This window comes from Gnatocerus cornutus, chromosome 2 (genome assembly GCF_029298725.1).
Source record: "Gnatocerus cornutus isolate USDA-ARS CGAHR chromosome 2, icGnaCorn1.1, whole genome shotgun sequence".
Taxonomy (NCBI): Eukaryota; Metazoa; Arthropoda; class Insecta; order Coleoptera; family Tenebrionidae; genus Gnatocerus; species Gnatocerus cornutus.
Genome location: NC_142234.1, coordinates 12,296,066 through 12,320,400, shown reverse-complemented (window position 1 = coordinate 12,320,400; position 24,335 = coordinate 12,296,066). Strand labels below are relative to the sequence as shown.

General features: G+C 34.3%; 6 protein-coding genes across 14 annotated transcripts; 4 read left to right on the top strand and 2 right to left on the bottom strand.

The window, feature by feature from the left end:
* The first annotated feature begins 1,520 nt into the window (after positions 1 to 1,520).
* Positions 1,521 to 5,266, top strand: Hira (histone cell cycle regulator-like protein). Its single transcript, XM_088029391.1, has 14 exons — positions 1,521 to 1,816; positions 1,873 to 2,049; positions 2,096 to 2,409; positions 2,490 to 2,777; positions 2,924 to 3,205; positions 3,253 to 3,584; positions 3,636 to 3,770; positions 3,821 to 4,001; positions 4,053 to 4,152; positions 4,202 to 4,465; positions 4,519 to 4,615; positions 4,663 to 4,910; positions 4,962 to 5,059; positions 5,111 to 5,266. The coding sequence occupies exons 1-14, from the start codon at positions 1,780 to 1,782 to the stop codon at positions 5,219 to 5,221; spliced, it is 2,664 nt and encodes an 887-aa protein (XP_087885517.1). The 5' UTR covers positions 1,521 to 1,779; the 3' UTR covers positions 5,222 to 5,266.
* On the bottom strand, positions 5,213 to 5,414 carry sloth2 (ubiquinol-cytochrome c reductase complex assembly factor 6 sloth 2). Its single transcript, XM_088029398.1, has one exon. It carries the CDS (start codon positions 5,412 to 5,414, stop codon positions 5,256 to 5,258), a length of 159 nt encoding a protein of 52 aa, XP_087885524.1. The 3' UTR covers positions 5,213 to 5,255.
* sloth1 (sloth 1) lies at positions 5,213 to 6,270 on the bottom strand. Its single transcript, XM_088029397.1, has 2 exons — positions 5,784 to 6,270; positions 5,213 to 5,480 (listed from the first exon to the last, which is right to left on the bottom strand). Exons 1-2 carry the CDS (start codon positions 5,938 to 5,940, stop codon positions 5,416 to 5,418), a joined length of 222 nt encoding a protein of 73 aa, XP_087885523.1. The 5' UTR covers positions 5,941 to 6,270; the 3' UTR covers positions 5,213 to 5,415.
* A 7-nt stretch (positions 6,271 to 6,277) lies between these two features.
* LOC148179112 (uncharacterized) lies at positions 6,278 to 7,912 on the top strand. Of its 5 annotated transcripts, none has more exons than XM_088029396.1 (8): positions 6,278 to 6,435; positions 6,493 to 6,576; positions 6,695 to 6,721; positions 6,774 to 6,824; positions 6,908 to 7,003; positions 7,094 to 7,470; positions 7,586 to 7,779; positions 7,833 to 7,912. In XM_088029396.1, exons 4-7 carry the CDS (start codon positions 6,809 to 6,811, stop codon positions 7,652 to 7,654), a joined length of 558 nt encoding a protein of 185 aa, XP_087885522.1. In that variant the 5' UTR covers positions 6,278 to 6,435; positions 6,493 to 6,576; positions 6,695 to 6,721; positions 6,774 to 6,808; the 3' UTR covers positions 7,655 to 7,779; positions 7,833 to 7,912. The 5 variants fall into 5 exon arrangements, with proteins under 5 accessions (XP_087885522.1, XP_087885520.1, XP_087885521.1 ...); XM_088029394.1 differs by having other exon boundaries at positions 6,875 to 7,003; XM_088029395.1 differs by having other exon boundaries at positions 6,695 to 6,824.
* A 692-nt stretch (positions 7,913 to 8,604) lies between these two features.
* On the top strand, positions 8,605 to 11,157 carry LOC148179111 (SRSF protein kinase 3-like). Its single transcript, XM_088030379.1, has one exon. The coding sequence runs from the start codon at positions 8,770 to 8,772 to the stop codon at positions 10,453 to 10,455; it is 1,686 nt and encodes a 561-aa protein (XP_087886505.1). The 5' UTR covers positions 8,605 to 8,769; the 3' UTR covers positions 10,456 to 11,157.
* A 1,692-nt stretch (positions 11,158 to 12,849) lies between these two features.
* Positions 12,850 to 24,329, top strand: Spn (protein phosphatase 1 regulatory subunit spinophilin). Of its 5 annotated transcripts, XM_088031494.1 has the most exons (14): positions 12,850 to 13,400; positions 17,661 to 18,898; positions 19,105 to 19,245; positions 19,953 to 20,151; positions 20,207 to 20,571; positions 20,617 to 21,024; positions 21,075 to 21,386; positions 21,792 to 21,907; positions 22,389 to 23,034; positions 23,083 to 23,194; positions 23,241 to 23,388; positions 23,453 to 23,594; positions 23,645 to 23,886; positions 23,935 to 24,324. In XM_088031494.1, the coding sequence occupies exons 2-14, from the start codon at positions 17,677 to 17,679 to the stop codon at positions 24,196 to 24,198; spliced, it is 4,317 nt and encodes a 1,438-aa protein (XP_087887620.1). In that variant the 5' UTR covers positions 12,850 to 13,400; positions 17,661 to 17,676; the 3' UTR covers positions 24,199 to 24,324. The 5 variants fall into 5 exon arrangements, with proteins under 5 accessions (XP_087887620.1, XP_087887619.1, XP_087887617.1 ...); XM_088031493.1 differs by having other exon boundaries at positions 22,389 to 23,194; positions 23,681 to 23,886; positions 23,935 to 24,329; XM_088031491.1 differs by having other exon boundaries at positions 22,389 to 23,194; positions 23,247 to 23,388; positions 23,935 to 24,325.
* The last annotated feature ends 6 nt before the right edge of the window (positions 24,330 to 24,335 follow it).

The following is a 24,335-nucleotide window of genomic DNA, read 5'->3' as shown; positions in this document are numbered from 1 at the left end:
TTTTTAATGCAATAACTTCATATTTTCGAAAGAATTCAACAGTTTTTAATGTTATTTCAACGCGAAATGCAAATGTCTCATCAATGTTTACAAATTTTGACGTTCCTGTCAAAATGCTGCCATGCATGTCGGCAACTTTTGGTGTTTAAAAATATCCCTATCAAGTACATTCCTCGACACAGTTTTTGGGTACAGTCCCAAATTTCGGGCCAGGATCAACCTTTGGACCTCACTAAGGTTTGATATAAAGTATAGAACTGTATCACCTAGTTACATTTTTACTTTTGTTGGGTTTGCGGTTAATATCTGAAATATTGAGAAACACGTCAACCTGACAGAAACCAGAAATTATTTTTGATTTTGCACAAATTTAGAGACTAATCGTCAATATTGTTCGTTACATGAAGAGCTTTTTCTGTCTTAATATTGTGACTTTAGGTTGGGTGTAATGAAACCCCCAGTGTAACAGCAAACGGGTTGTAGTTGAACTAAGTAGTCGTGGCAGTTTTTAAGTTTTTAACACTTTAAAACCTGGAATAGATTAGAGAGAATCTTGCGACACTTCTAGCGCGAGTTCTTGCTTATGTGTTTACTCTGTTTGCAATAAATACTGCAAATTTCTCTCGCGAGAATCTGGTGAATTCTGGCTTTTGCGATTTTTCACAGACCTCTTATTTGAAAGAACTTGAGCAAGATCAAAAATGCTTGTGTACACTGGAGAGAAAATCGCTCGCACGAGAATTCAGCGAGTTCCAGAGAGTCAACTTGCAGCGGTAGTTACATTAGGAACAGCACTGTCCGACAGAAACTCAGGTGAGATTTCTCGCAAGTCTATTTCCGCCTTTTGATAAGAAGATGCACTAGGTGCAAGTAATGTTTATATTATGACTTGGTTCATTTAGATTTTCAAATTAAAACTCTTACGTTGAGATGTCAATAATTGCCGACCGTTGCACATGAAACAAAAAGAATCTTCGAAATTTGAGATGTTGATAACGTCGTCATTTCGTATTTATTCAAACATATTCATTAGTTCCACTTGCTTTGTTTCTAAACTTACAAGCAATTAAACGAATCCAAAACGGTCAACTCAGTAAAATTCGGAAAAACACAAAGTGTTTTATTTACAATTTTTGTTTTTTAAGTTAAAGATAACGTATAGCACATCGTAGAACTTCTTTATTATTCACTTTGCATCGAATGGGACGTAAATCTTTTGCTTTTCCAACAAATTCCTGATTTGACAACAAATGTCAATAATTGTAACCAAACTAATTTTGACAGCTCTCCCACTCATTAAACCACAGTACTGTTAAACCATTACCAATTTTAAATAAAATCACTAGCTGTCCAGATAGATACACTCTGCACTTACATACACTTGCGCCACCAAAATTGGGGCCACAGTTTCAGTTGAAATACGGTGTATGTGAGATTTCTGTTTTTTGAGGAACCAATGTCGCCGCAATCTAAAATGTAGCGCTCACATCACAAAGAGAATATATCTAGTTACGTTACTCTGTGGGTGCACCATCTCAAAGTTTCCACTCAATGCAAATGTCAAACGTCAAATGTCTTCGATGTTCAATGTTTGTTGTGTTTAAGAAGACTGTTTTTGAAAATAATGAGTGAAAATACTATCTTTGCACAAGAAAAAAAGAAGAAAATAGCTTTGAAGTTTTCATGAGCAAGCCGAATAGGTTTAATTTGAAGCCGGTGCACGCTAGTCTTGGAAGGACCTAACCTTATTTTAATTTATGTTTATATTCAATCAACAAAATGATTTTCTTCAAACCGCTGTGGGTAAAACATGAAGGTATATCAAGTTTTAAACTTTCCAAGTTTTTTTTTATAAAGAATGCAAAATTTTAGAAAACAAGCCAATATTCTCTGTTGATATCCATCCAAAAGGCGGTCGTTTTGTTACTGGAGGACAAGGTGGTTCAGGAGGCCGTGTAGTTATTTGGAGTCTTGGCCCTGTTTTGTCTGAAAATGATGAATGTGATCTTAACATTCCAAAGATGTTGTGTCAAATGGATAATCATTTAGGTTTATACTCTTAGTTTTCTTAAATAGAGTTGACATTTACTTTTAGCATGTGTTAATGTGGTGAGGTGGAGTAATGAGGGCCACTTATTGGCGTCTGGAGGTGATGATAAGCTTGTAATGATCTGGAGATTGACTAGTGACGGCAGTTCTGCTGTTTTTGGAAGTGGGAAAATAAATGTGGAAACGTGGAAATGTGTTTATACGCTCAATTCTCATAATGGAGATGTGTTGGATTTGGCATGGGCTCCACATGATGGATGGTTAGCATCAGGAAGTGTAGATAACACTGTAATAATATGGAACGCACAGAAGTTCCCTGAAAAGGTGGCGGTTTTAAAGGGACACACAGGCATGGTGAAAGTAAGACAATTGTAATAATTTATTGCTTCTGAAAAACAGATTTTTGGTTTAAAAAAAGCATGCAAATTGTTTGTTTTTAGGGGGTTACTTGGGATCCTGTTGGGAAATACCTTGCTAGTCAGTCAGATGATAAATCATTAAGAATATGGAGAACCTGTGACTGGGTACAACAGGAAATTGTCAAAGACCCATTTGTTGACTGTTCTGCAACAACTCATGTACTGAGATTATCATGGTCACCTGATGGTCAGTACTTGGTGTCTGCACACGCCATGAATGGAGGCGGACCAACGGCCCAAATTATAGAACGCGAGGGATGGAGGCACGATAAAGATTTTGTAGGCCACAGAAAAGCTGTCACATGTGTTGTAAGTATGCTGCAGATTTGATATAACAATAAAAAAGTAGAACCAAAAGAATATGAGTAAAAAAATAATTGCAATTTTTAAATAAAAATAATGCAAAGAGTTTCCCGATCGATTTAATCGTCTTCTATTGTATATTATCACCGTAGAGGTTCAACTCAAATATTCTAAAGAAGATGGCCGCGGGAAGCCCCAAAAGCCAACAGTACTGTTGCTGTGCCATAGGTTCACGAGACAGGTCTATAAGCGTTTGGTTAACATCTCTAAAAAGGCCTTTGGTTGTCATTAAAGATTTATTTGACGATAGCGTATTGGACATTTCTTGGAGCAGTAATGGCTTATACCTTTTTGCTTGTTCCTGGGACGGCAGTGTTGCTTGTGTCATTTTTGATCAAAAAGAAATTGGAATCCCTTTATCAATTAAAGAAAAGGTACCCTACTAATACTATATCCACAGTATACTTATACTAAATTTTAGAACGATCTGTATGAGCGGATTTACCACAAATCGCTTCAGAAGAGTTGGAATCTTAGTTTTACAGGCACACAGATTGTTGAGAACCCAGAATTGTTGACAGCAATTGACCAAATAAATGAATCTAGCAAGAGTGTCAGTATTACTTGTGATTCACCGCAACCTGTCACAAAAGACGTGGCTTTTGAATCTCCGAAACTCAACACAAATATTCTAGTTCCTGCTAATAAACAAGTTGAAACGAGACTACCTTCTGGTAAAAGAAGAATTACTCCCATGTTGCTAACTTCAGTTCCTACAACTCCCACAAACAACACTACAAATGAAGTAGCAAAGTAAAGTTTTCGAAATTTTCTTTCAATTTTACTATGTTGAGTATGTTTTAGGCCACATCTTGAGGTACCTCCTAAAGAAAATGCCACGTCGTTTAGCAGTTCTTCTCCTACGAAAAGCAAAATTGTTGTTGAAACGGTAACAAATCAAGAGCAGAAATCGTTTTGTGCCCCCAAATCAAAAGCATAGTAATTAGTACTTTCAACGGTTTAAGTTGTATTATTGCGTTTATTTTTAGTTCAGTTATAAACGAATCAAACAAACTTATGGATACACCTCCAGGGACACAAATTAATCAACTTACGTGTTGCGAAGTACCGGGCGATCAACCGATCGTTCAATTTGTAAATATATTGGATCCTTTGAAATTTCCGCCAGGCGTTACTGTGACAAAGCAGTGTGGAAAAATCAAAATCCAGGTACGATTGTTGGCACTCGAAACTCGCAATTTGTTGTAAATTATATTTTAGGTCAGCAATAATTCTTACAAAACTTCAAAAGGTACTTTGGCAAGCATTGAAGTTTATAAAAGTATAGACGATACAGAATCCACATGGGATACGTACTTAGGTAAGATCATGAATCAAACTGGAAGCTCAATATTTAACTTCCCCATTAGGGTCAACAATAAGATGTCTGGCCGCAAACCGAAAATTCATTGTTGCCTGTTGTGAAGATCTCAGTATTAATTGTTACGACATCAAGTCAGGTGCTCGACCACTGCCACCGATAATTATTGATGATGTTGTCTCATCCATTACACTTTCTCAAACCAGTCACTGCTTAGTGTTGACAAAGACTGGTCTTTTATACATGTGGAATTGGGAATCCTGTAAGAGTATTCTGAGTCGGGTTTCAATACGAAGTTTACTTAGTGGCAAAGGTAATTAGTGTACGTCATATTATCGTCACAAAAACTTAACATGTTGATTTAAGGCGTAGTCAACACATGTGGCTTAAGTTCATCCAACTTACCTGTTATAACTTTGACTGATGGGCGTGCGTACTCTTACGTTGATGATCTTCAAACTTGGTAAATGACAAACTGTGTGAAATTTTTACTGAGTTACAACTTTTAAGGATTCAGCTATCAAACCCGCTCGATCCTCTTAGCAGAATTGGGGGAAGTTTTGGAAAACGCATGTCACCGAACTTACCTCTCGCTTCGTTGCAACGAGCGGTAGCTTTCCATGGAGCTCACGACACACTTCCTTCAGGTGTCTCGCTAAGCTTCCTGGAGTGCCAGATAATGTCCAGTTATGTACTTAATTCGCCTGATGAATACAGACATTGGTTAATAGCAACTGTCAATTATTTACTTGATAAGGGTGAGAATAGTCACGAGTTTGGCGATTTATTTCATCGTTTCAACATTTCAGGCCCAGAGTGCAGATTGCGGTTAATTCTTGATGAGTTATTAGGACCTACCTATTCCACTATGTCTGCTAAAAGGACAAAATTAGATGAGAACATTTTGGTGCGTAACGTGTTCGTTGGTAGATGTACCAATAAGCAATTGATATTACAGGGGAAAAGCAGGCATACTTTCCTGAAGGAAATCCTTGAAATAATTAAAACAAAACTGCCATGGCAACGTCTGTACAAAGAATACAAAGAACAACTTGACGAATTGCTTTAACTTTTTATTTATAACATCTCTTAAATTAAAGGAACTACTGCTGTCGACGATTTTTCATTTCTTCTTCAATGTATTTGTCTAGATCTTTCAATGGATTGTAATAGACGTGCACAGTCTGAGCGCCAAGAAACATGGTAACTGTGGCCGCAGTAAAAAATGCCATATATCTAATCCACGACACTCCCGCAGGCATTTTATGATTGTAAGTGGGCTAGTTCTTCAGTGATGTTTTTTGCTTGCCTTACTTTGTAAACTGTGTCTGAAAAAACGATACATTTGTTATTGGAAGTTGTTTGATGTCATTTTAATTCCAAATTTTTATACCACCTAGTCATGCTATTTTATCTTAAACTGTTTTAAAAAATCAACATTAAAGCAATATTTACTCACTTGTTTGTGTACTTTAGCAAACAATTTAAATTAACTATAATGCTATAACTTTAACTAACAATCACAAATACATACTGATGAAAGACTGTTTTGAATTAAAATTTAGATTTGTACTACTAAAAATGCCATTAAACATCCTAAATTTCACAGCTGTGACAAAGACAACACTTACAAAAGTTGGTTTCTCCAACTTGCCAATTGATCATAGAAAATTCTAGCACTGCTCCCAATACGAAAAAAATTGGCAAGAATCTGTACTCTGCAAGATATTTTTTTCCAGGCCACTTGTCCAACAGTAACTGAAGTATAGGACTACGTTTTATTTTCATGTCTATAAAACTCCTCCGACACAGCTGAGTTTGTACTAAAACTTCGTTTGCTTAACATAAACTGTTATGTAAGAGCCCCATTTAATGTTGTCGAGCGCGTGGTGTTGATAAAAACGTAGCAAAGGTGCCGAATAAAATTTTTTAAAACATAACCTCAATAGAGTGTTTAGATTAAAATGTTACGTTCTGCGGACATGAAATGCGACTGTTTTCCAAAGTTAATTGAATTTAAAATGTTTTTTATTTACACAAAGATTTTGGGGAGAATCGGTACTAAATTTAGAAATAATTCACTAATTATTAAATTGAAACTTGAAGCAACTGTCAATGAACGTCAAATTGGCGCATGCCCATAAAGTTATTATTAAAGTTCGTCAAGAAAGAGTGAGAAAGGGTAAAAAAATTGTGAAAATATCAACATGGTTCAAATTTGCGCTGTTTCTAATTGCAAAATAAGGAAGAGGGATGATGTGAGATTTTTTAGCTGCCCCAGAGGTAAGTATTTATATTTATTACAAATTTTGTGGCTAACGAGTTGTGACTTAATTTCAGGAAAAACAAAGTTAAATGTAAGGGCATTGTGGTTAGAAGCTCTAAGAAGACCCCGCAACTAGTGGTTATTTCCAAGTCTGTGATGTTCGTATTTCTAATTCATTTATTATTGTAAATTTATAAAAATATAATGAGATTTTTGCGATGTTACGTCTTGAATATTGTCGCAAAATTTGAATGACCAATACATTTTAATTTTCAGAGACATTTTTGTCAAGATGAATTTGAGGTTGGTATCAAAACTTGTATTAGAAGAGATTTACACCTCAAGCCCAATGCAGTTCCACATTTATTTTTAGGGTACCAACAACCAGATATGCCTTGCTACCAAAGTAAGTTTTAAAATATATCAATGAAACAATTAATTTTGATTTTCAATTAGATTTTTTATTGATACCAGTTTCTAACTCTCTAGTACTTGAAAACAACAACACCAACTATCCCCAACTTGGTTCTTTAGATGTTGATCCTTTAGAGTTAGAGTCAATAAAGTTGTGTGAGGGCTGTACAGGTAAACATTTTACTTAAAACGACTTGTTTTTTTAATAATTTATTTTATAGATTCTTGACTTGTTTTTTTTTTTAATAATTTATTTTATAGTTTCTTCAACTGTAGTTACTTTCAGTCCTGAAGATTTGTATGAACAGCTAAAACAACTGCAGGAAGAAAATTTGTTATTGAAAGAGGAAAACAAACAACTAAAGCAACTAGAGAAAGAAAATTTGCAATTAAAAGAGAAAATTGATTTTAGTGAAGCTCAACTTTCGTCATTTTTAAACCCTGATCAAAAAAAATACTTGAGAAATCAAACAGGAAGGGGTGGTCATTGGAGTCCAGAAACAATTATGAAAGCCTGCAAAATACGGGCAGCTTGTGGTGCAAAGGGTTATCAAGTTTTAATAGAAATGAGCCAACCATTACCTTTTCAAAGAACATTGCACAGATATTTTGAATTTCAACCTATTCCTTCAAAGAAGGTATTCATTTATTTTGCCATCTTTTATTATTTATTTTTATTTAAAACCCTTTTTGCCATCTTTATTTTGTATTTAAAAATTTTCGTTATATCTTCTGGATAATTTTGTTTTTCAGAAAAAAACTGATTCTTTTAAGGCTGAGTTTATTATTGTACAAATCTCGGATGATTTAAATGATTCCTGAATAAAGAAACTCCTTATTGTGAAATCGATGTGTTCTCCAAAAGAATAATCTAAACAGTAAATTCTTTCTTCTGCAAGACATCGAAATTTCTAAGTCGCCACTTCAGGACAAGACTCACGCTTGAGGTTTTTAATGTATAAATATAATAATTATATTTTTACTGAAGTTTTTTTTTCAGTTACAAACTATCTTTGTTGTTTGTATTTATTGTTATCAAGTTTTTATGCACTTAATTGGTTGAGATGATTATGTGCTGCCAAAAGTTTGTATAATATAAATTTTATTTTTGTATTAAAATTATATGTTATTTATTTCACAGTAGATTTTGTGTTACCACCATTAGTTTACCTGCTCTTGAGCTTAAAAAACGACCCTCTCATCTTACATAATTATTTAGATATATGTATTTTAAACATACAGTCTTAAAAAAAAGCGAGTCATGGGATCTTGGACCAGTATAAATAATGAAACTGCTTCAAATGACTTTTCGGTAACTGTTTTATTTTGAATGCGAGAAAAGAATTTGTATTAAATTTGTAAATACTACGTGTCAAAACTTTTTATGGTTGTCTCCTTTTTATTTCGTACAAAAACAACAAAAGAGTAACTTAAATTTAAACACGTGAAGCAGTTTTGGAAACAGTAATAAGTAAAGTACTTTTTGCTTAAATAACTTGGCTGCCTGGTTGATATATCCAATGTTTTTTTTTTAAATAATTACAAAAACGAAACATTTAATTTTGATTGCGTCATACTGTCCATAGATGGCGTAGTCTTAAATGTCAATTTTTATTTTCAGTCTCTTCAATATTTTTGGACGATTTTTGAATCGTATTTTATTTAGCAACTATAGATTAATTTTTTAATGAAATTAAGACTTTTTTGCGTGATGACGTGTTATTTTGAGTGAAAATGGGACGAGCAGTAGATCGTTTTTGATCAACGATGCGGTGTTGCGCAGTGTAGCCTACGCAATATTTCTGTCGCTAGTCGTTTTTGCAGAAATGTTCGTATAACTTAGCGGCCATAATCAAACAAAACTGTTTTCGTAGAAATGTTAATTCTTTGACAGACTTATTGATTTTTCTGTGGTTTTAATTAAACATATTTTACAAATGAGCGCAAAATTGGATGTAAATAGACGTGTTTTGGCTATACAAGCTAAAAAGAAACGACATAAGCCCTCTAAGAAAAAAGGTAAGAACGAAATGAATGGCCACGGAGAAAATCGCTTAAATTCAAAAAGCGAGCCTTCACACAGTTCAAGCAATGAAACGATTGAAGATCAAGATGACACGTACACGAGCGAAGAGGAAGAACAAGAAGACAGTAACGATTATCGGAAAGGGGGCTATCATCCTGTCAAAATTGGTGATTTGTTCCTTAGTCGATATCACGTTACGCGAAAACTTGGATGGGGCCACTTTTCCACTGTCTGGTTGTGTTGGGACCTACAAGATAGAAGATTCGTCGCGTTGAAGATTGTCAAATCAGCTGAACACTTCACGGAAACTGCTCTCGACGAGATCAAAATTTTAAAAGCAGTTAGAGAATCGGATCCTGCTGACCCTAAACGCAACAAGACTGTCCAGTTGTTAAATGACTTCAAAATTAGTGGTGTTAATGGTGTACATGTATGCATGGTCTTTGAAGTACTTGGCCATCATCTGTTAAAACTTATAATCAAATCCAACTATCGTGGGATTCCACTAGATAATGTTCGTACTATAATGAAGCAAGTTCTAGAAGGTCTTGACTATCTGCATTCAAAGTGCAAAATAATCCACACCGATATTAAACCTGAGAATGTTTTAATTTGTGTAAGTGAAGATTACATCAGAAAACTTGCATGTGAAGCTGCAGAAATGCATCACTTAGGATTAAAATTACCAACGTCTTTGATAAGTACAGCCCCAGTGTCTGAAGTGCAACCAACAAAAATGAGTAAAAACAAGAAGAAAAAGTTGAAAAAGAAGGCGAAAAGACTTAATGAACTACTTAAAAGGCAAATGGAGCAGATCATAGAACTAGAAGAACAAAAAAAGGTGAAAGAAAATGGTGATAGTCCCACAGATAATGATTGTAATGGGACAAGTCCAAGTCCAGAAGAACCATGTGAATTATCAAATGACAAAGTAGCTAATGGTTGTATCGATGAATTAGCGGGCGGTGAAGTGCCCCCACCTACCAGTGAAGACTGTATAAACGAAACAATCTTACAAATGTCAGAAGATGATTCACCATCACTAGTTTCAAGAAATGAGCTGAGAATGGAAGGAGATCCAGCGTTCGTAGTCTGTGATTTTGAAGTTAAAATTGCTGATTTAGGCAATGCTTGCTGGGTTGACAAACATTTCACAGAAGACATCCAAACGCGCCAATACCGGTCACTTGAAGTTCTCCTGGGAGCAGAGTATGGTACATCTGCAGACATTTGGAGTACTGCTTGTATGGCGTTCGAGCTAGCCACAGGTGATTATTTATTTGAACCACATTCAGGTGAAGATTACTGTAGAGATGAAGACCATTTAGCTCATATTATTGAGTTACTGGGTAATATTCCGCGAAGAATTGCGCAAAGTGGAAGGAATTCTAAACAAATTTTTAACAAGAAGAATGAACTTAGACACATTACTGGGTTGAAGCCGTGGGGTTTAGAAGATGTCCTTATTGAAAAGTACGAGTGGAGCCGTCAAGACGCGGAGGAATTTGCAGCTTTCTTAAAACCCATGCTGGATTTTGACCCAAATAAAAGAGCAACAGCGGCTGAATGTCTTCAACATTCTTGGCTCAACAAATAAGTTCTTGTCTTCTATTAAATTAACTACGTCTGGATTGGAATTCATATTAGTTCACTGTAAGCATTTTTTTAAATTATACTGATGATGTATTCTTTTCATAGTAGAGCACTGCCTTTAATATGTTTTCTCCAAATTAGTTTTGCAAAATTAATGATAATAAAATTAGTACATGACTGTTTTATCATGTTATTTTTACATTGCATCTGTGAATTAATTTGCCTGCTTCTGTCTCAAATATTGATCTGATTTTACAGGGCCTGTGTTTTATGTAAATAGATTTGTAATAGGGAAATTGTGATGTATGTGTATTATAGACAATATATCTGTCATCCATGGCTATTCTACATAAACACATTTCCTTAATAAATACTTTATTTTGTAATGAACCTTATAGCAAATCGATTATTTACACCGATTTTCATGTAGTAGCCAAGGAGTAAGTTGTAGATGAATGTCTACCCCAGTAAATAATAAACTTAGATGCGATAAGAACGCTCATCAGTTCCATAACTAGTTAAAGCACCAACATTTGTATCAATATACCATGTTTAACATTAAGGTATACAATGTACATTGAATCTCTCATGCTATATACGAAATTGATATTTTGTGTTTTGTTTGTGGTAACAGAGACAGTTTTCATGTGTTCCGTTATTTTCTTTTTGTAAAAATTATGCGCAAATAAAATTAACTTTCAAAATACACCCGACATTTTTTTCTTTTTTTTATCGACGTAGATTTTATACAAACGTTACTTATTTCCAATCCAATTCCTTAAAATAGTCTGTGATTTCAGCAGTTCATTGGGTTCAAGGATGAAGATTAATAATGAGCAACATTGTTCGTCGCCAATAGGTATTTGCTCTTAATTAATCAAAATAAAAGCAATGCTCAATTAGAAGGCAATAAACCTTATTTTTTAAGAAAACAAGGTGTGATTGGGATAGATGCTGGAAAATTAAAGTCACCTGTGTAATATAAACTTCTTATATTGGGTAATTGTGTGAAAATATTTTATTTTGGTTAACGATTTGAAATAATTTGTAATTTTTAAACACTCTTTCGTGAGGCTCCGGAAAACTACCCCTGCAAAAGTTGTTATTAGAACAAAATAAAAATTGAATTCATATGGAATTTATTCGAGCTGAGAGCTGTATCACAACAAAACTTTAAAGTAAATATGTATTACAGTTTTGTTCAAAAAATTAAAACACATTAAACAGTAATAAAAGCAAAATGGAAATAAAACAGGGAAATTAGGTGAAAAATGTTATAAAAATAAACAAATTTTAATCATGAGCAATTAAATAATAACACTGCGAGACAAATTTAAATTTATTTAAGGTATAGCATATCCGGTGAGAGATTGGAATATTTCGACAGTTGACATATAGGTTGGCAGCAAATTATGCTACAAAATACACTAAAAACACTAAATTCCTACGCGAAATGGGTTGACAGGGTTGTCAGTAACTGGGGTTACTTTGTTATTTTAAATTTCGAGCGTATGGAACACTTTTTATTGCGTAGATTTAGTGACTTTTCTGTCATTCAAACTCTCACTGTACGAACTATATTAACGTATTTATAGTTCAAAATGCAAAATAAGAATTTCAAAAAAAAAATAAAAAAGATATGCAGATCATAACTCGTTTAGCCGCCAACTTACACTAACAATGGGCTGCTCATTGTACATAACAGTTTTAGGGTACTAAAACCTGGACACGCAGTGTAATTAAAATATTCTGCTCCGCAAAATTTGAAAATTTAATATTTTTTAAGGTTATTATTTTTTTTCTGATCTGGTCGCAAATGCATGCTTATTAAAGCAATCTTGACATTTTAAAATCAAAACTTTCCAAAAAAATTAATACTTGTTGCTACCAATTATTAAATTTCTGACTTCTTACTTAGCGTATTTTGCCACATTTGTGTTAAATCAGCTAATGAAACTGTAATTCTAAAAGATTGCACAATGCTGCTGCATCACTTTAATTTACATTTTTATTTGTCCTCTAAATGTTCTATGAAATTAAAATTCAGTTAAGCTGGTGTGAATCGTCAATAATTTTTTAAAGCTATTTATATTTTTAAATCAAAGGTTTTAAATTATTTGTCCTTCTCTGATCTGCGCCCATGGTTGATATCCAGCTACGCCACTGCATGATGTTTTCAAAAACATTGATTTTTCGACTCTCCTAACTTCTTTACAGCGACAATTACCCTGTTATTACCATTATTCGAACTTATACACACCTGCATTAGACTTCTGCATATTGATAGCTTATTTCAGAGCAATTAAAGAAATTGTTTATAAACAAACCAGCAGCTGTCACCTGTCATTCAAACATTCCCTACCGCCACCTATCCGCTATGAAATTAACTCGGGGTGAAATCAAGAAAAATCAATAAATGCGCTTGCGCAATTAATGGTTTTGTGAAGTTTTGTCCATAAATTGCAAATATACAGTCGGGTAGCAAGGTAGTGCGTGTTTTGGGCAATATGTGTTGAATTACTACACCTCGGGAATTCAATACTTTCCCTTGGAAAGTATCCCAACTGTCATTTACGCACCATACAAGTATTATTGTATCTTTAAAAAATACTGAAGAGCAATTCGGTGCAAGTTAAGAAGTAGTACACAAAACATTTCGGCACGCATGTACTTTGCCGTTATCGGTCACGACAAGTGGAGGGCCGGGATTGTTTTAACTTGATTATGTCGTCCAATTAAGTAATGACAGTTAATAGTAAATATTGCCGTTTGTAAGATGTTGCCAATGTGTTTAATTAGTTATCGTGCTAACCCTCCGACATGGCCCCAATTGCATTCCAGTTAAATTTTTTCACAATTCAGACGCTGTAATTTGGGCGTCGTTCTTTCCTTTTGACATACGGGAATATTGGTGGATGATGACATAAAATACTTCTCATACTTTTAAAGGTGAGTTGTTTCAGATTCTTTTAACATTCGGCAGCAATTCCTGATTACTTTTACCTAGGCAAAGGCTAAATTTATAAGGTTAGAATTAAGAATCACAGAGACTGTATAAACAGTTGTTGTTTATTTATATGTCATTTCATACGTATACACAACAGAAAAACGATTTGTTGTTGTATATAAATATACATATTTAAAGAATAATATCTATGTTTAAGGCTGTTTTATCAATTAAATAGCTCTTATCATTTTCCTTTGAATATCTAAGACACTTCTGAATGTCCCTTAATTCTCATTAATTATATTTTTAGCTAAATGGCCGGTCATTCTATTATCAAAAATATCAATTTTGGTTGTATTATAAATTTGTTAGATTTAAGACAATTGCCACAATTATTGTGAATCTTAACAATTACCACAGTAGAATAACAACATGTAAACAACCACATTTCTTAATTGACAGTAGGAGGAAACAACAAACAAATTAGGTAGTCTTGTACTATGAAAATGCTACGGTTAACGCCTATAGAGAGTTTCTTATTGGAAACCAATTGCTGTCATCATGTCCTGACATTAATGAAGCATTAATAATGCGTCTTGTGTTGTTATTTATTATCCATTACTTCCGTTTACAGTTGAATAGTGTTATTCTGTATTTGTATTTACATGAAGTAAATCCTCGACAAGAAAAAGTGAAAATTTTTACACTTCGTTGTTGTCACAGTTTGATCATTAAAGACAGCTGTCATTACCAGCTGATTTCACATACAATATTTTTATTTTTTGATCAAATTTGCAAATTACTGAAAAACGATTAATAGATTTAAAACTTGCAGTTTTTTACAAAATTAGGTCCTGAAATAAATGTGTTTATTTACTTAAATGTGTAGGTAGATAATTTCAGTTAATAATACAAATAATTGATTAATTTACACATGGCATTAATTGACAGCTATCCGTGAGTGCTATACACTACGACATACGTCTGTCCGTTTTTTTTGTAACAAATCAATAATTAAATTCGTGTGTTGGCACTGGAAGGGTACAAAATGGAAATTTTTAAATTAAAATACAAATGTAAACAGAACGAAAGACAAGTTCAAGTGCATGCAATCTCGTAAACTCAAGGACACTGAAAAAGTTATCTAAAAGAAAAACGATTATGTTCTTGTATAAGGTAGCTCCTATACATACAGCTATATTTCCCGCTGTAATTGTTTCGTGATATTGCTATCTGATCGATTTCGATGTAAACCTTTTTTTAATCAGATTACGTTTACTTCTTGCTCTATTGTACTTTATCTAAAGGTATTTTATTGCTGACATGTGTGGAGGATCGAAAATTATTTTTATTACTACAAAGTGTTCCTTTTCTTCAACTTGTCGCATGTTTCTGACCCTAATTTTTTATCCATCAATATTCATCATAGGGAAAAACTCTATTATTTTGCTCTATTTAAAAGTAATACTTTAGCAATAATAACGAAAGACACTCGTAAAAAATATTGAAACCTTTTGTAAAATTTAATTTTAATTTGCGAAATCAAACACGTACGTCTAAAGGTGCAAGCTATTTTCCATTAACCCAAATATGCCTAAAAAAAATTTGTTAATTTTCTTATTTTTTTGTAATTTTATTTTCTCATAATGATGTTAATTGAAAGTACAAGTCATAATTTCTAACTAGTTATTTGCGCTTGTACTTTAATAAGGCGTCGTTTTAAACGGACAGTAGGCAGAAGCAATAATAAATTAAAGTAAAATTTTGTTGAAAACATAACAAATTAACTCTGTGTGTCTATCATATTCAAATTTTTATTCAACAAATCCGAAAAAACTTATCCGACAAGTTTGAGGTCTATTTGATTAGCCATTGTTTAAGTTAATGTAATAATTTAACGTTATTTACCGCAGTCGGCATCAAATAAACTGCTCAAAAGAACTAAAATACTCTCTTTGACTGAAAAAGATTGACGCGATCTTTTCAGAAAATTCTGCTAATAAGAAACCTTTGCTGTGTCTTTTTAAAAGGACAGTAGGCATATCTGGGTTCATATGCATGTAAATCGACTAAAAAATCAAGATAAACCATACTTTGACATTTATAAATTGTTATACAGTTGCGATAATAAAATTTCGGACGTAATTTTTTTGATAATTAAAATTAGAAATACCAGTATCAATTTGAATAAGTTTGGCAAAAAAAAAACTATATGAGATCGACGCCCAAAATTTTGTGGCCGTAATTGTATGATGTACATAATAAATTATACAATAAGATCCATTATATAGACATTTTCAAGTTGCGACTGGCACAATTCCAAAACAAAGGTGAGATCTGCTTTATAGTATTCATTAATTAACTATATTTCCAATTACAGTAAGCTGATTGCCCTCACCCGCTTATGGATGGGCAAATAATTTATTCTTCTCATTGTCGCTCCCTACCGTTTCCATACTAATTTGTCACTATCCAACTTCTGTAAAAATTACAATTTTTTTTAAAGTAAACATTTTTAAATGCCATCGTTTTTGAGTCACTACAAAATATAGGTATGCGATAAAACTGAACTTATCTACCAGCAAAGTACACGTTTGTGCGACGTATACGCGAATGACGAATGACACTAGCAGGGCAATAGAAACACAAATTTTGTAGGAAAGATAAAAAATCAATATTAATCAGTACGAATTATTTAAATCATCAAGTAAGTGGATAGGCAACAACAAAAGTACAAAAATAGGGTTTAAAATGTCAATGAAACAATTACTCTTAAAATAATTTCTTTTAATAGATCGGTACGTGCTTTGGGAGACCACGATTTAATTTGGTCAAGTCCCTCCACCAAAGTTGTTAAAGTTCCTTAAATATTGAAGGGTGATCGAAGCAATTGTGAATTCATGTCTGCTCCTAACTGTTACGACTGTAATCCGACAGGAACAAATTGAAATGTCAGAATGTGCGTTTCTGCTTAACACGTTTTTGGAAGTTGGAACAACTAGACAGAATTCATAGCGAATTGAATTGAACAATTATAATTATTGTAGTTGTGTCAAGTTTGATGTTTTACCCAGAGTACTGTTGTACCTATCAGCGAGGAACAGATGTGACCTCACGATTTGCAGCCATGTTTCGATGTTTTATTTTTCCTGATCAGTTGATCATCTAATAGATTAAATGCTGTTAAGGTATCCATGGGGCTAGTAATAATTTTCATTTAAAAAAAATAAGATTTGTGGCTTGGACGAACTATAATAATCACTTTCATAGAACATTTACTTTCGCCGCAAATGTTTTTAGTTCAACCAGCGGGTAGCCCATTTTCAGAGAAATTAAGCTGAAGGAATGGACTATGATAATTGAAACGAATGATTTAGATTTTCTGTAATTTCCGCAAGGAGACGTGCTGTTGTGCATGTTATATTTAAAACAAAATTTGTAGATAAGATATGACAGCTTTGCGATGAAATAAAATTCATCATCAGTTATCTTTAAAATTACATTTCTGAATTTGTGTTTTTTTATTTTCTTCAGAAATCACGTGTAATTTGCTGATAAAAGATTAGAAGTTTGTGGAAGCGATGCATTCAAAATTCAGAATAAGCCAAGTTGCATGTAAAATGTAGCTATTTTAGGAGATGAAGTGTAAATTAAAAAATTATTTTTCTGTTGCCAAATTAACCCTAAATAAATTTAATAGACTAAAACTTGAAGTGATTTTTTTAGGTTGTAATTTTATTTATCTGCCAATTACAAGAATGTATGTGAAAAGTGCAATTTCAAATCAGGGCATAAAAATCGAATGATGGATTTAATATATCTTGAAATAAATACCACTCAAATATATCAAAATATAGATTGTATTCTAGGTATGTACGCGTTGGTATTTTATTGGAATTATTAGTTTTATGATAAAGCTAAATCAGATCTGTTTTAAAGTTTCACGTGTTTGGCTATCCGCATAGATTTAAGGGTAAGAATGATAACGAATGATTGAATTAATTTAGTTATGTCACAAACGTTTGTACAAGTTTTCTCTTTTTACATGAAAGAATAGTTTAACCTAACAGAAATTCGGGGTGGTGAACTTTAGTAATTGAATCTAGCTTAAACAAGAGGATGTTGGAGAAACGCCTATTTACACTCTTAATTATGTACGAGCTCGTATACATCATTATCGTCGCACTGGTTGTACATATGTATTCTTTTTAAAAGCATGTTGTACGATGTTGTTACTTGATATATTTTCTTTTTAATTGCAGGTTCTACGATATTGTTATGGAAGAGAAAAGAAGCTCGCGAAGTTGCTCAAAAGTGTCAGAAATCGCAAACAAATTTCAAATAAAAACACCTTACAACGACGAAATTGCAACAATGAAAATCAAGCACAAAGCGAGCCCCCCCACTCAAGAATTGTTGGAGGATGGTCCTGGAGTCACAGTTATGAGAACAGAATCACACGTAACTAGATTTAACAATGCACGTGCTCTTTTTGAAAAACTGGGCGAAGAAAATCGTAGTAACTGTGAAAAGTTTGTCCCACCAATACCGACCAAAAAAATAAGTAATTGCGATTTTAAGCCCAAAGCAGCTTTAGCACGTAAGGAAGACAATGACACCTGCCAACATAGACCTAGATCTCCTTCGCCAAATGAAGCGAAAGTAAATGATAACTCTAATAGTATAACACTGTCTAACGACCATATTAATTTTATGAATAGAGCTAATGGAATTAAAACAATTAATGATAATCAAACATGTGAGAATGTGCAGAGAAGCAAACCAGTGGTTCCACCTGAAAAACCTAGCAAACCTGAAAAACCTCAAAGAAAATTTAACAGTAGAGAGCTCATCGAGAAACAACGTAATTGGACATCACATTTTTCAAAATCTCGAGTTGTACGAAACAACAGCGATCCAAATAAAAGTCAGATTCAGCTAATTGGTAATGATGTTGACAAAGATTCCAAACGCCAGTCAAGTGGACGAACACCACCATTAAACAATCAAGTTTCGTTGCCATGTGAAATCGTTAACACAGAAGATTTCCGAAGGATTAATGTTAACAAGAGAGACCGTCCAGCGTCAGTTATTCCTACAGTTTGCAATAGTATTGAACATATCGAAGAATGCTCACCGAGTGTAAGAGCATTTTCGAGTGAAACCTACGAAAAGAAAGAAAAAACCACAAGCTTGGCACAAAATAAAGGCAGCAATTATGCCGAATGTTCTTCCAAACACCAATATTCTTCGGTTGCACAGAAGCGGTGTCACGTCGGGTCTTTCTCGGACAATGATATTAATCAAACCAATTCAAGAGTATTAGATAAGTCTGCAAACGCTCAATTATCAAATGATGAGATTAGTTACAGTGCAATAAATAAGGACTTTTTAGGCACAAAGGCTAGTGTGTTTATACCTCAGCCTTGTAGTTCCGGGAGACTCAGTTCGGAATTAGAGAAACAAGAAGCGGAAGAGAATGAGAAGTCGTATCCGATAAGTAAGTTTAACATTTTTTTAATTGAACCTGCATTGTGTTCCGTGCAAGAGTTAATTTTATCCGAGTTATTCAAAATATTTATTTGCGTACGTTCCACATTACAATAAACTCATGTAAACGGTGGTTATAGCTTTTATTCCGTGCTAATAACAAAGATATTACTTTCTCGATGAATTGCTCCGTTTATAAAATGTTTGTAATTCTAGGTAAACCTCAGTCATCATCAACATCAAGTCCTCAACAAGAACAGCTTTCTTCCTCATCGAGTCAAAGTGAAGACAAGCCTGAAGTGGTTCAAAAATCAGAAGTTTCTTCAACGCAGAGCTGTGATATTATTCCTATACCTGGTAAGGATTTACATTTTCAATGATATAAGAAAGACCTTAACATTTTTCGCGGCAATATAGAACACAATGACCACGATTTATAACACGCTTCAATTCACAATAACAAATAAGGAAACTGTTATCGTCGTTTCTACGTAGTAATAATAAAATAATAGAGTTTGGAATGTTAATATTAAGAACCCGTTAAAGCCGCTAATCTATGCTTGTAGGATCTGGTTAATTTACTGAACGGCATGTAACGCCCTTAACCTTCATCGATCGATCTCCAATTTTACACAGAGTCATTTCCGCTGTTTAAATCACGAAAGCTCTCGAAGAACCTAGTAAACGGCTGCAGAGGTCGTGTGTGTTGTCAATATTTGCGTGCCAAGATGCGATGTGTTGCCGTCAAACAGAAGACGCTTCGTTCACTTTGGTTAATAACATTGTTTGAAAAAGTTGTAACGTGCACATTAAGTGGGTAGAAACTCTCAGAGAATTTGTCGAACGGGTTCTAGAGAGCTCAGAATTTCGTAAATGAGAGGACAACAGAAAGAATGTTGACCCTCGTCACATTAATATAAAACAAAGTTTGGAATCCTAAAGACTTCCTGCGTTACTGTCAAGTTCAGTGTCCGACTATGCTGTTTTTAAAAATAAACACACAAAAATGTTTTTTTTAATTTATTTATTCAAAGTTTTAATTGCAACCATACCTACCTTTGCAGAGAAACCGTCAGTTTATGAATCCAGTTTGGAAAACTTGGAAACTCCTACTGACAAGACTGTTGAAGAGGAGACAAGTCATAGTGAACTTGGGGCTCAAATCTGTGGACTAAATCTAGACGATGTTGCTTTTGCCGACACCAGCGACAACGAAGATACCACAATGACACCTTTAGAAGAAGAGTTTATGCTAAGTACAAAGTAAGTCAAATAAGATTTAAATAATCATGTCACTTACCTTTTTTCTCTCTCCTAGAATATTAGAAAAACATTTAAAACACAACAAGGGTCAGCTTTTATCCGATGAGGAGGCAGAAGAAGTCGCAAAGTTACTAATTCCAAGAAGTTCCAATTCATTTGAAGCGACAATTGACAACTCGTCTTGCTCAGTTGGATCAAAGGACCCAAGTGACCCTCCAAGCACAATTCTAAATGGTAGTGAAGAAGCACCACCTCTTTTTAAAAAATCAATAGAAGAACTGAGTGATAGTCAGGTAGTACAAAATGGTAGAGATGAAGAAGATGGACGAAATATACATTCTTCTTCGAGTATTGATACTTCAATAAACGATTTAGCTGATCTCTGTAAAAGTGATATAGTTTTCGCGTCTAAAGAAGATGGTGAGAAGATTATAATGTCTGTTTTTTATTAATGGCTGTTTGCAGTCTCTGAGGTTAAAATTAAAACCTGTGACGTTGATCGAGTTCCTATTATCGGAACCGACAATGGGGTGCATTACTATGAAGATGGTCACTTCTGGATGGAAGTCCCGGGTTTATTACCGGAAGACGAGGAAGAAACAGACCAAGAAGATTATTATTTCCGCCCTCCTAAGCAAACGAAGGTTAAATTTTCTACAGCGCCGATGAAAGTATACTCTACTTTTAGTATATCAGACTATGATAGGCGAAATGAAGACGTCGATCCAGTAGCAGCATCTGCTGAGTATGAACTAGAAAAACGTGTGGAAAAAATGGACGTTTTTTCCGTCGAATTAGTAAAAGGATCAGATGGTCTAGGTTTGAGTATCATAGGAATGGGCGTCGGCGCAGATGCAGGTTTAGAGAAATTAGGTAATGAGTTTAAAATGCTTGCACTTTTTTTTTTATTTAGTACATTTCAGGAATTTTTGTGAAAACAATTACCACCAACGGAGCCGCCGCGAAAGACGGAAGAATCAAAGTAAATGATCAAATCATTGAAGTCGATGGAAAATCTCTTGTTGGTGTGACACAAGCCTACGCAGCCAGTGTTCTAAGAAATACTTCTGGTTTAGTCAAGTTTAGTATCGGGCGGGAACGTGATCCTGAAAATAGTGAGGTGGCTCAGTTAATACGACAGTCATTGCAAGCGGATAAGGAGAGAGAAGAAAGACGACAAAAGGCTTTGGAGATTGAGCAGCAACAAAGCGACACTAGTACGGTTCAGTTAACAGGTATTTTATGTTCCGTAGTTGCTGACGTAGGCCGTCATCTCTTTCTATATTTAAAGTACGATTTTATATGTGGATCTTTACTGCTTTAAATATGAGGTGCTTGATGTAGTGCAGCTCCTAAAATAAAATAAAATCATTCAGATTTCTAGATGATGTTTATATAAATTATTGCTTACCAAGAAGTCCGCTTGTTGACAAACCCGCAGCTTGTTTTGTCCAGCTCATTAAAATAACCACATAAATTAACATTTTACCTGCATTTTGGTTGTTTTTGTTTTTGAACGTTTTCCCAAATTTCACAATTAAACAAAATCACAAACCTTTTTATTCTAAATGTTTAGTTATTTTGGTGGATGTTCACGTCCAGGAATGCTAAATATTAACATAAACATAATATTCTTGCAGGTTCTGCAAACACTAGTTTATCGGACGGACCGAATAGTCCAATGGTTAACAATGAAAATCTTGCGGATTCAGATCAAAGCACTGATCTAGAATTCTTGAAGATGACACTGAAACAGGTAAACAATTTCAAATAATTTCGTTCAATGCTCGAATTTATTCATAAATCTGTAAAATAATTGTAGTCCAATGTTCTAACACTTGGTGTATTTATAGACCAGGAATTTTCACTTTGTGTTCGCCTGTAGTTGATCAATTCTGATGTATAAATTAGTTATAAATGGAATCGTTTCTAAATATTGTGGGTTTCGGTAAACCAAGTATCGATAATTTACGTTTTCTGTTTACCTTACGTCCCGGGATTTTAGCAAATTTCACAAAACCAGTGTTACAGTTCCAGGAATGAAGCACAGTCACCTCTTCAAATACTTGGGCACAACTAACTTACTTCAATAACAGATTGTTAAAACACAAAAAAAGACATTACATCATACTCTTTTATCCCCAATATTCAAAAAAAACATCACAACGATAAAACAAAAAGTTATCTAATGACTTGAATAATTTTAGACCTTTTAAATAAAGTTATTGTGTTTGCAGTTAATTGAACAACAGAGTATTCTCCAGCCCGACATCGTAGAAATGCTGGAACTGATGAACCAACAACTTAAAGGCATAGAAAAACAATTTATGACCTCTAAGAAAGAAATTCAAACATATCAAAATATGTTGGAACAGTCCCAAGCACAGTACCTCGCAATGGAGAAGAATTACATGAAAACAAAACAGTTGCTGCGTGATTATCAAAACCGCGAATTGGATATGATTCATCGAGAAGATTACTATCAACAGTTACTCCAAGAAAAAGACACAGAATATAATGCGTTAGTAAAAAATTTAAAGGACCGTATAATCATTTTAGAACAAGATTTATTAGAAGCTAGACAGAAAGCCGGTTTACCTTGCGTACTTCCACAAAGTAATATAAAGCAAATGAGTCCACAACTCACGAGAAGAGAGTTACTTAAACCTTTGCCTAATATTATCAACACTAATTTGTCAGATTTGGATATATCTGATCAAAGTCCGGATGAAGAGAAGGCGGCTACGATAGAACGCAAACTGCCTCTTAAAGAAGAGTTAGACAGTGTTGTACCTCAGCATAAACTCCTCGACATTTCGGCTAATAAAAGTAAAGCTGAATTGGTTAACAGGGGTGGTTTAGCAAACAGACAGCTACCTACAGGTAAAAAGGGTTCTTTAAGTAATAGTAGTAGTTCAGATTATGGCTTAGATGAAAGCTGTACTTCGGGCGATGAATTAAATATTAGCCACGAATCACAAGACAAATCTTCGTACACTTCCACAGAAGAACATCTTTACAGTGTGTCAACAAAAGATAAAAGGTAGTAGGTCTTGCTGTTAATCTTTTTGAGTCTAAGTATATCATAGCCACAGGTTTAGATCGCACTATATAACGGCTCAAGATGATCCGACGGCGCTGTATGCCGAGGTTTGCAAGAACACCACAGCGAAACACAAAAAAGGGATACAGACCGGGATTGGACCTCCAAGTTCTCTTGCAGAACAGCTGAAACAGGCAAGCTATTGCACTTTGGTTTATTTACAATCTTAACTACTTATAAAACAATTGGCTCTTTTAGGTGTTGGCTGAAAGAGAAAAGCGGTACGGCTCGGACGGTATAAACTCCTCCTGCGAAGAACTTGCCGAAAAATCCAAGCGTAATGCCGCCCAGAATTTACTTGAAGAAATACGAATAGCCGTAAATGAAGCCAACACGAAAGGTATTTGTTGTGTTCTATAAAATTACGGATCTCATGCTTGAACTTTTCAGTCAAAAAAGTTGTTCCTGTTGCATTGTCTCCCCCAGGTACTACTCCATGGCAGCATCAAGGAAGTATGTCTCCAACACCCCCATCTCCATCAAGTTTGTCATCAGGCTCAGTTTCCCCCTCAAAACATGACACCTCTTGGATGACTACTGATTTAAGTGTTTCGTCCTGTAGTATTAACAGCGGAAAGCGAAGCCCTAATTTGTGGCAGTCTACATTTGTGACAGACTGGAGTAAAGAACAGGTATTGAACACGTTTTCGTTAACTGGGATTAAAATGAACTCGTTTCAGGTGTCCCAGTGGTTAATTTCCATTGGATTGGAGAATCACGTCTCAAAGTTTATAGAGTTACAAGTCAATGGTTACGCACTCTTACTGTTGACGTCGGCGGATTTTAAAATATTGGGGATAACAAGTGATGACAAAAGTTATTTGAAGAGGAAAATAAAAGAACTGAAAATACGTTCTGAGAAAGAACGTAAACAAGTGGAAAGAAGTCGCAAGGAAAAAGAAAAACTCCTCCGCAAGGCTGAGAAAGCGAATAAAAAAAAGTAGAGGAAATCGGGAACGTTCCCTAATGTTCGCCGGCCTAAGATAATAAATTAAAAACTACATTGTAACAGTTTAGTGGTTTTTTTGAATATAGATCAATTGTGTATGATTTGTTATTATATAATAATAATAATAATAAT

Excerpts from the sequence above, each read along its gene's own strand:
- Hira (XM_088029391.1), top strand. The coding sequence starts at position 1,780 with ATGATTTTCTTCAAACCGCTGTGGGTAAAACATGAAG. Across the intron at positions 4,002-4,052 it reads GTGGAAAAATCAAAATCCAG|GTCAGCAATAATTCTTACAA; the intron begins GTACGATTGTTG and ends ATTATATTTTAG. Across the intron at positions 4,466-4,518 it reads AAGTTTACTTAGTGGCAAAG|GCGTAGTCAACACATGTGGC; the intron begins GTAATTAGTGTA and ends TGTTGATTTAAG.
- sloth2 (XM_088029398.1), bottom strand. The coding sequence starts at position 5,414 with ATGCCTGCGGGAGTGTCGTGGATTAGATATATGGCATTTTTTACTGCG.
- sloth1 (XM_088029397.1), bottom strand. The coding sequence starts at position 5,940 with ATGAAAATAAAACGTAGTCCTATACTTCAGTTACTGTTGGACAAGTGG. Across the intron at positions 5,481-5,783 it reads AGTTGGAGAAACCAACTTTT|ACACAGTTTACAAAGTAAGG; the intron begins GTAAGTGTTGTC and ends TCGTTTTTTCAG.
- LOC148179112 (XM_088029394.1), top strand. Across the intron at positions 7,004-7,093 it reads GTTGTGTGAGGGCTGTACAG|TTTCTTCAACTGTAGTTACT; the intron begins GTAAACATTTTA and ends TTTATTTTATAG. Across the intron at positions 7,471-7,585 it reads AACCTATTCCTTCAAAGAAG|AAAAAAACTGATTCTTTTAA; the intron begins GTATTCATTTAT and ends TTTGTTTTTCAG.
- LOC148179111 (XM_088030379.1), top strand. The coding sequence starts at position 8,770 with ATGAGCGCAAAATTGGATGTAAATAGACGTGTTTTGGCTATACAAGCT.
- Spn (XM_088031489.1), top strand. The coding sequence starts at position 17,677 with ATGGAAGAGAAAAGAAGCTCGCGAAGTTGCTCAAAAGTGTCAGAAATC. Across the intron at positions 23,195-23,240 it reads GTGTCAACAAAAGATAAAAG|CCACAGGTTTAGATCGCACT; the intron begins GTAGTAGGTCTT and ends AGTATATCATAG. Across the intron at positions 23,389-23,452 it reads TTGCAGAACAGCTGAAACAG|GTGTTGGCTGAAAGAGAAAA; the intron begins GCAAGCTATTGC and ends TGGCTCTTTTAG.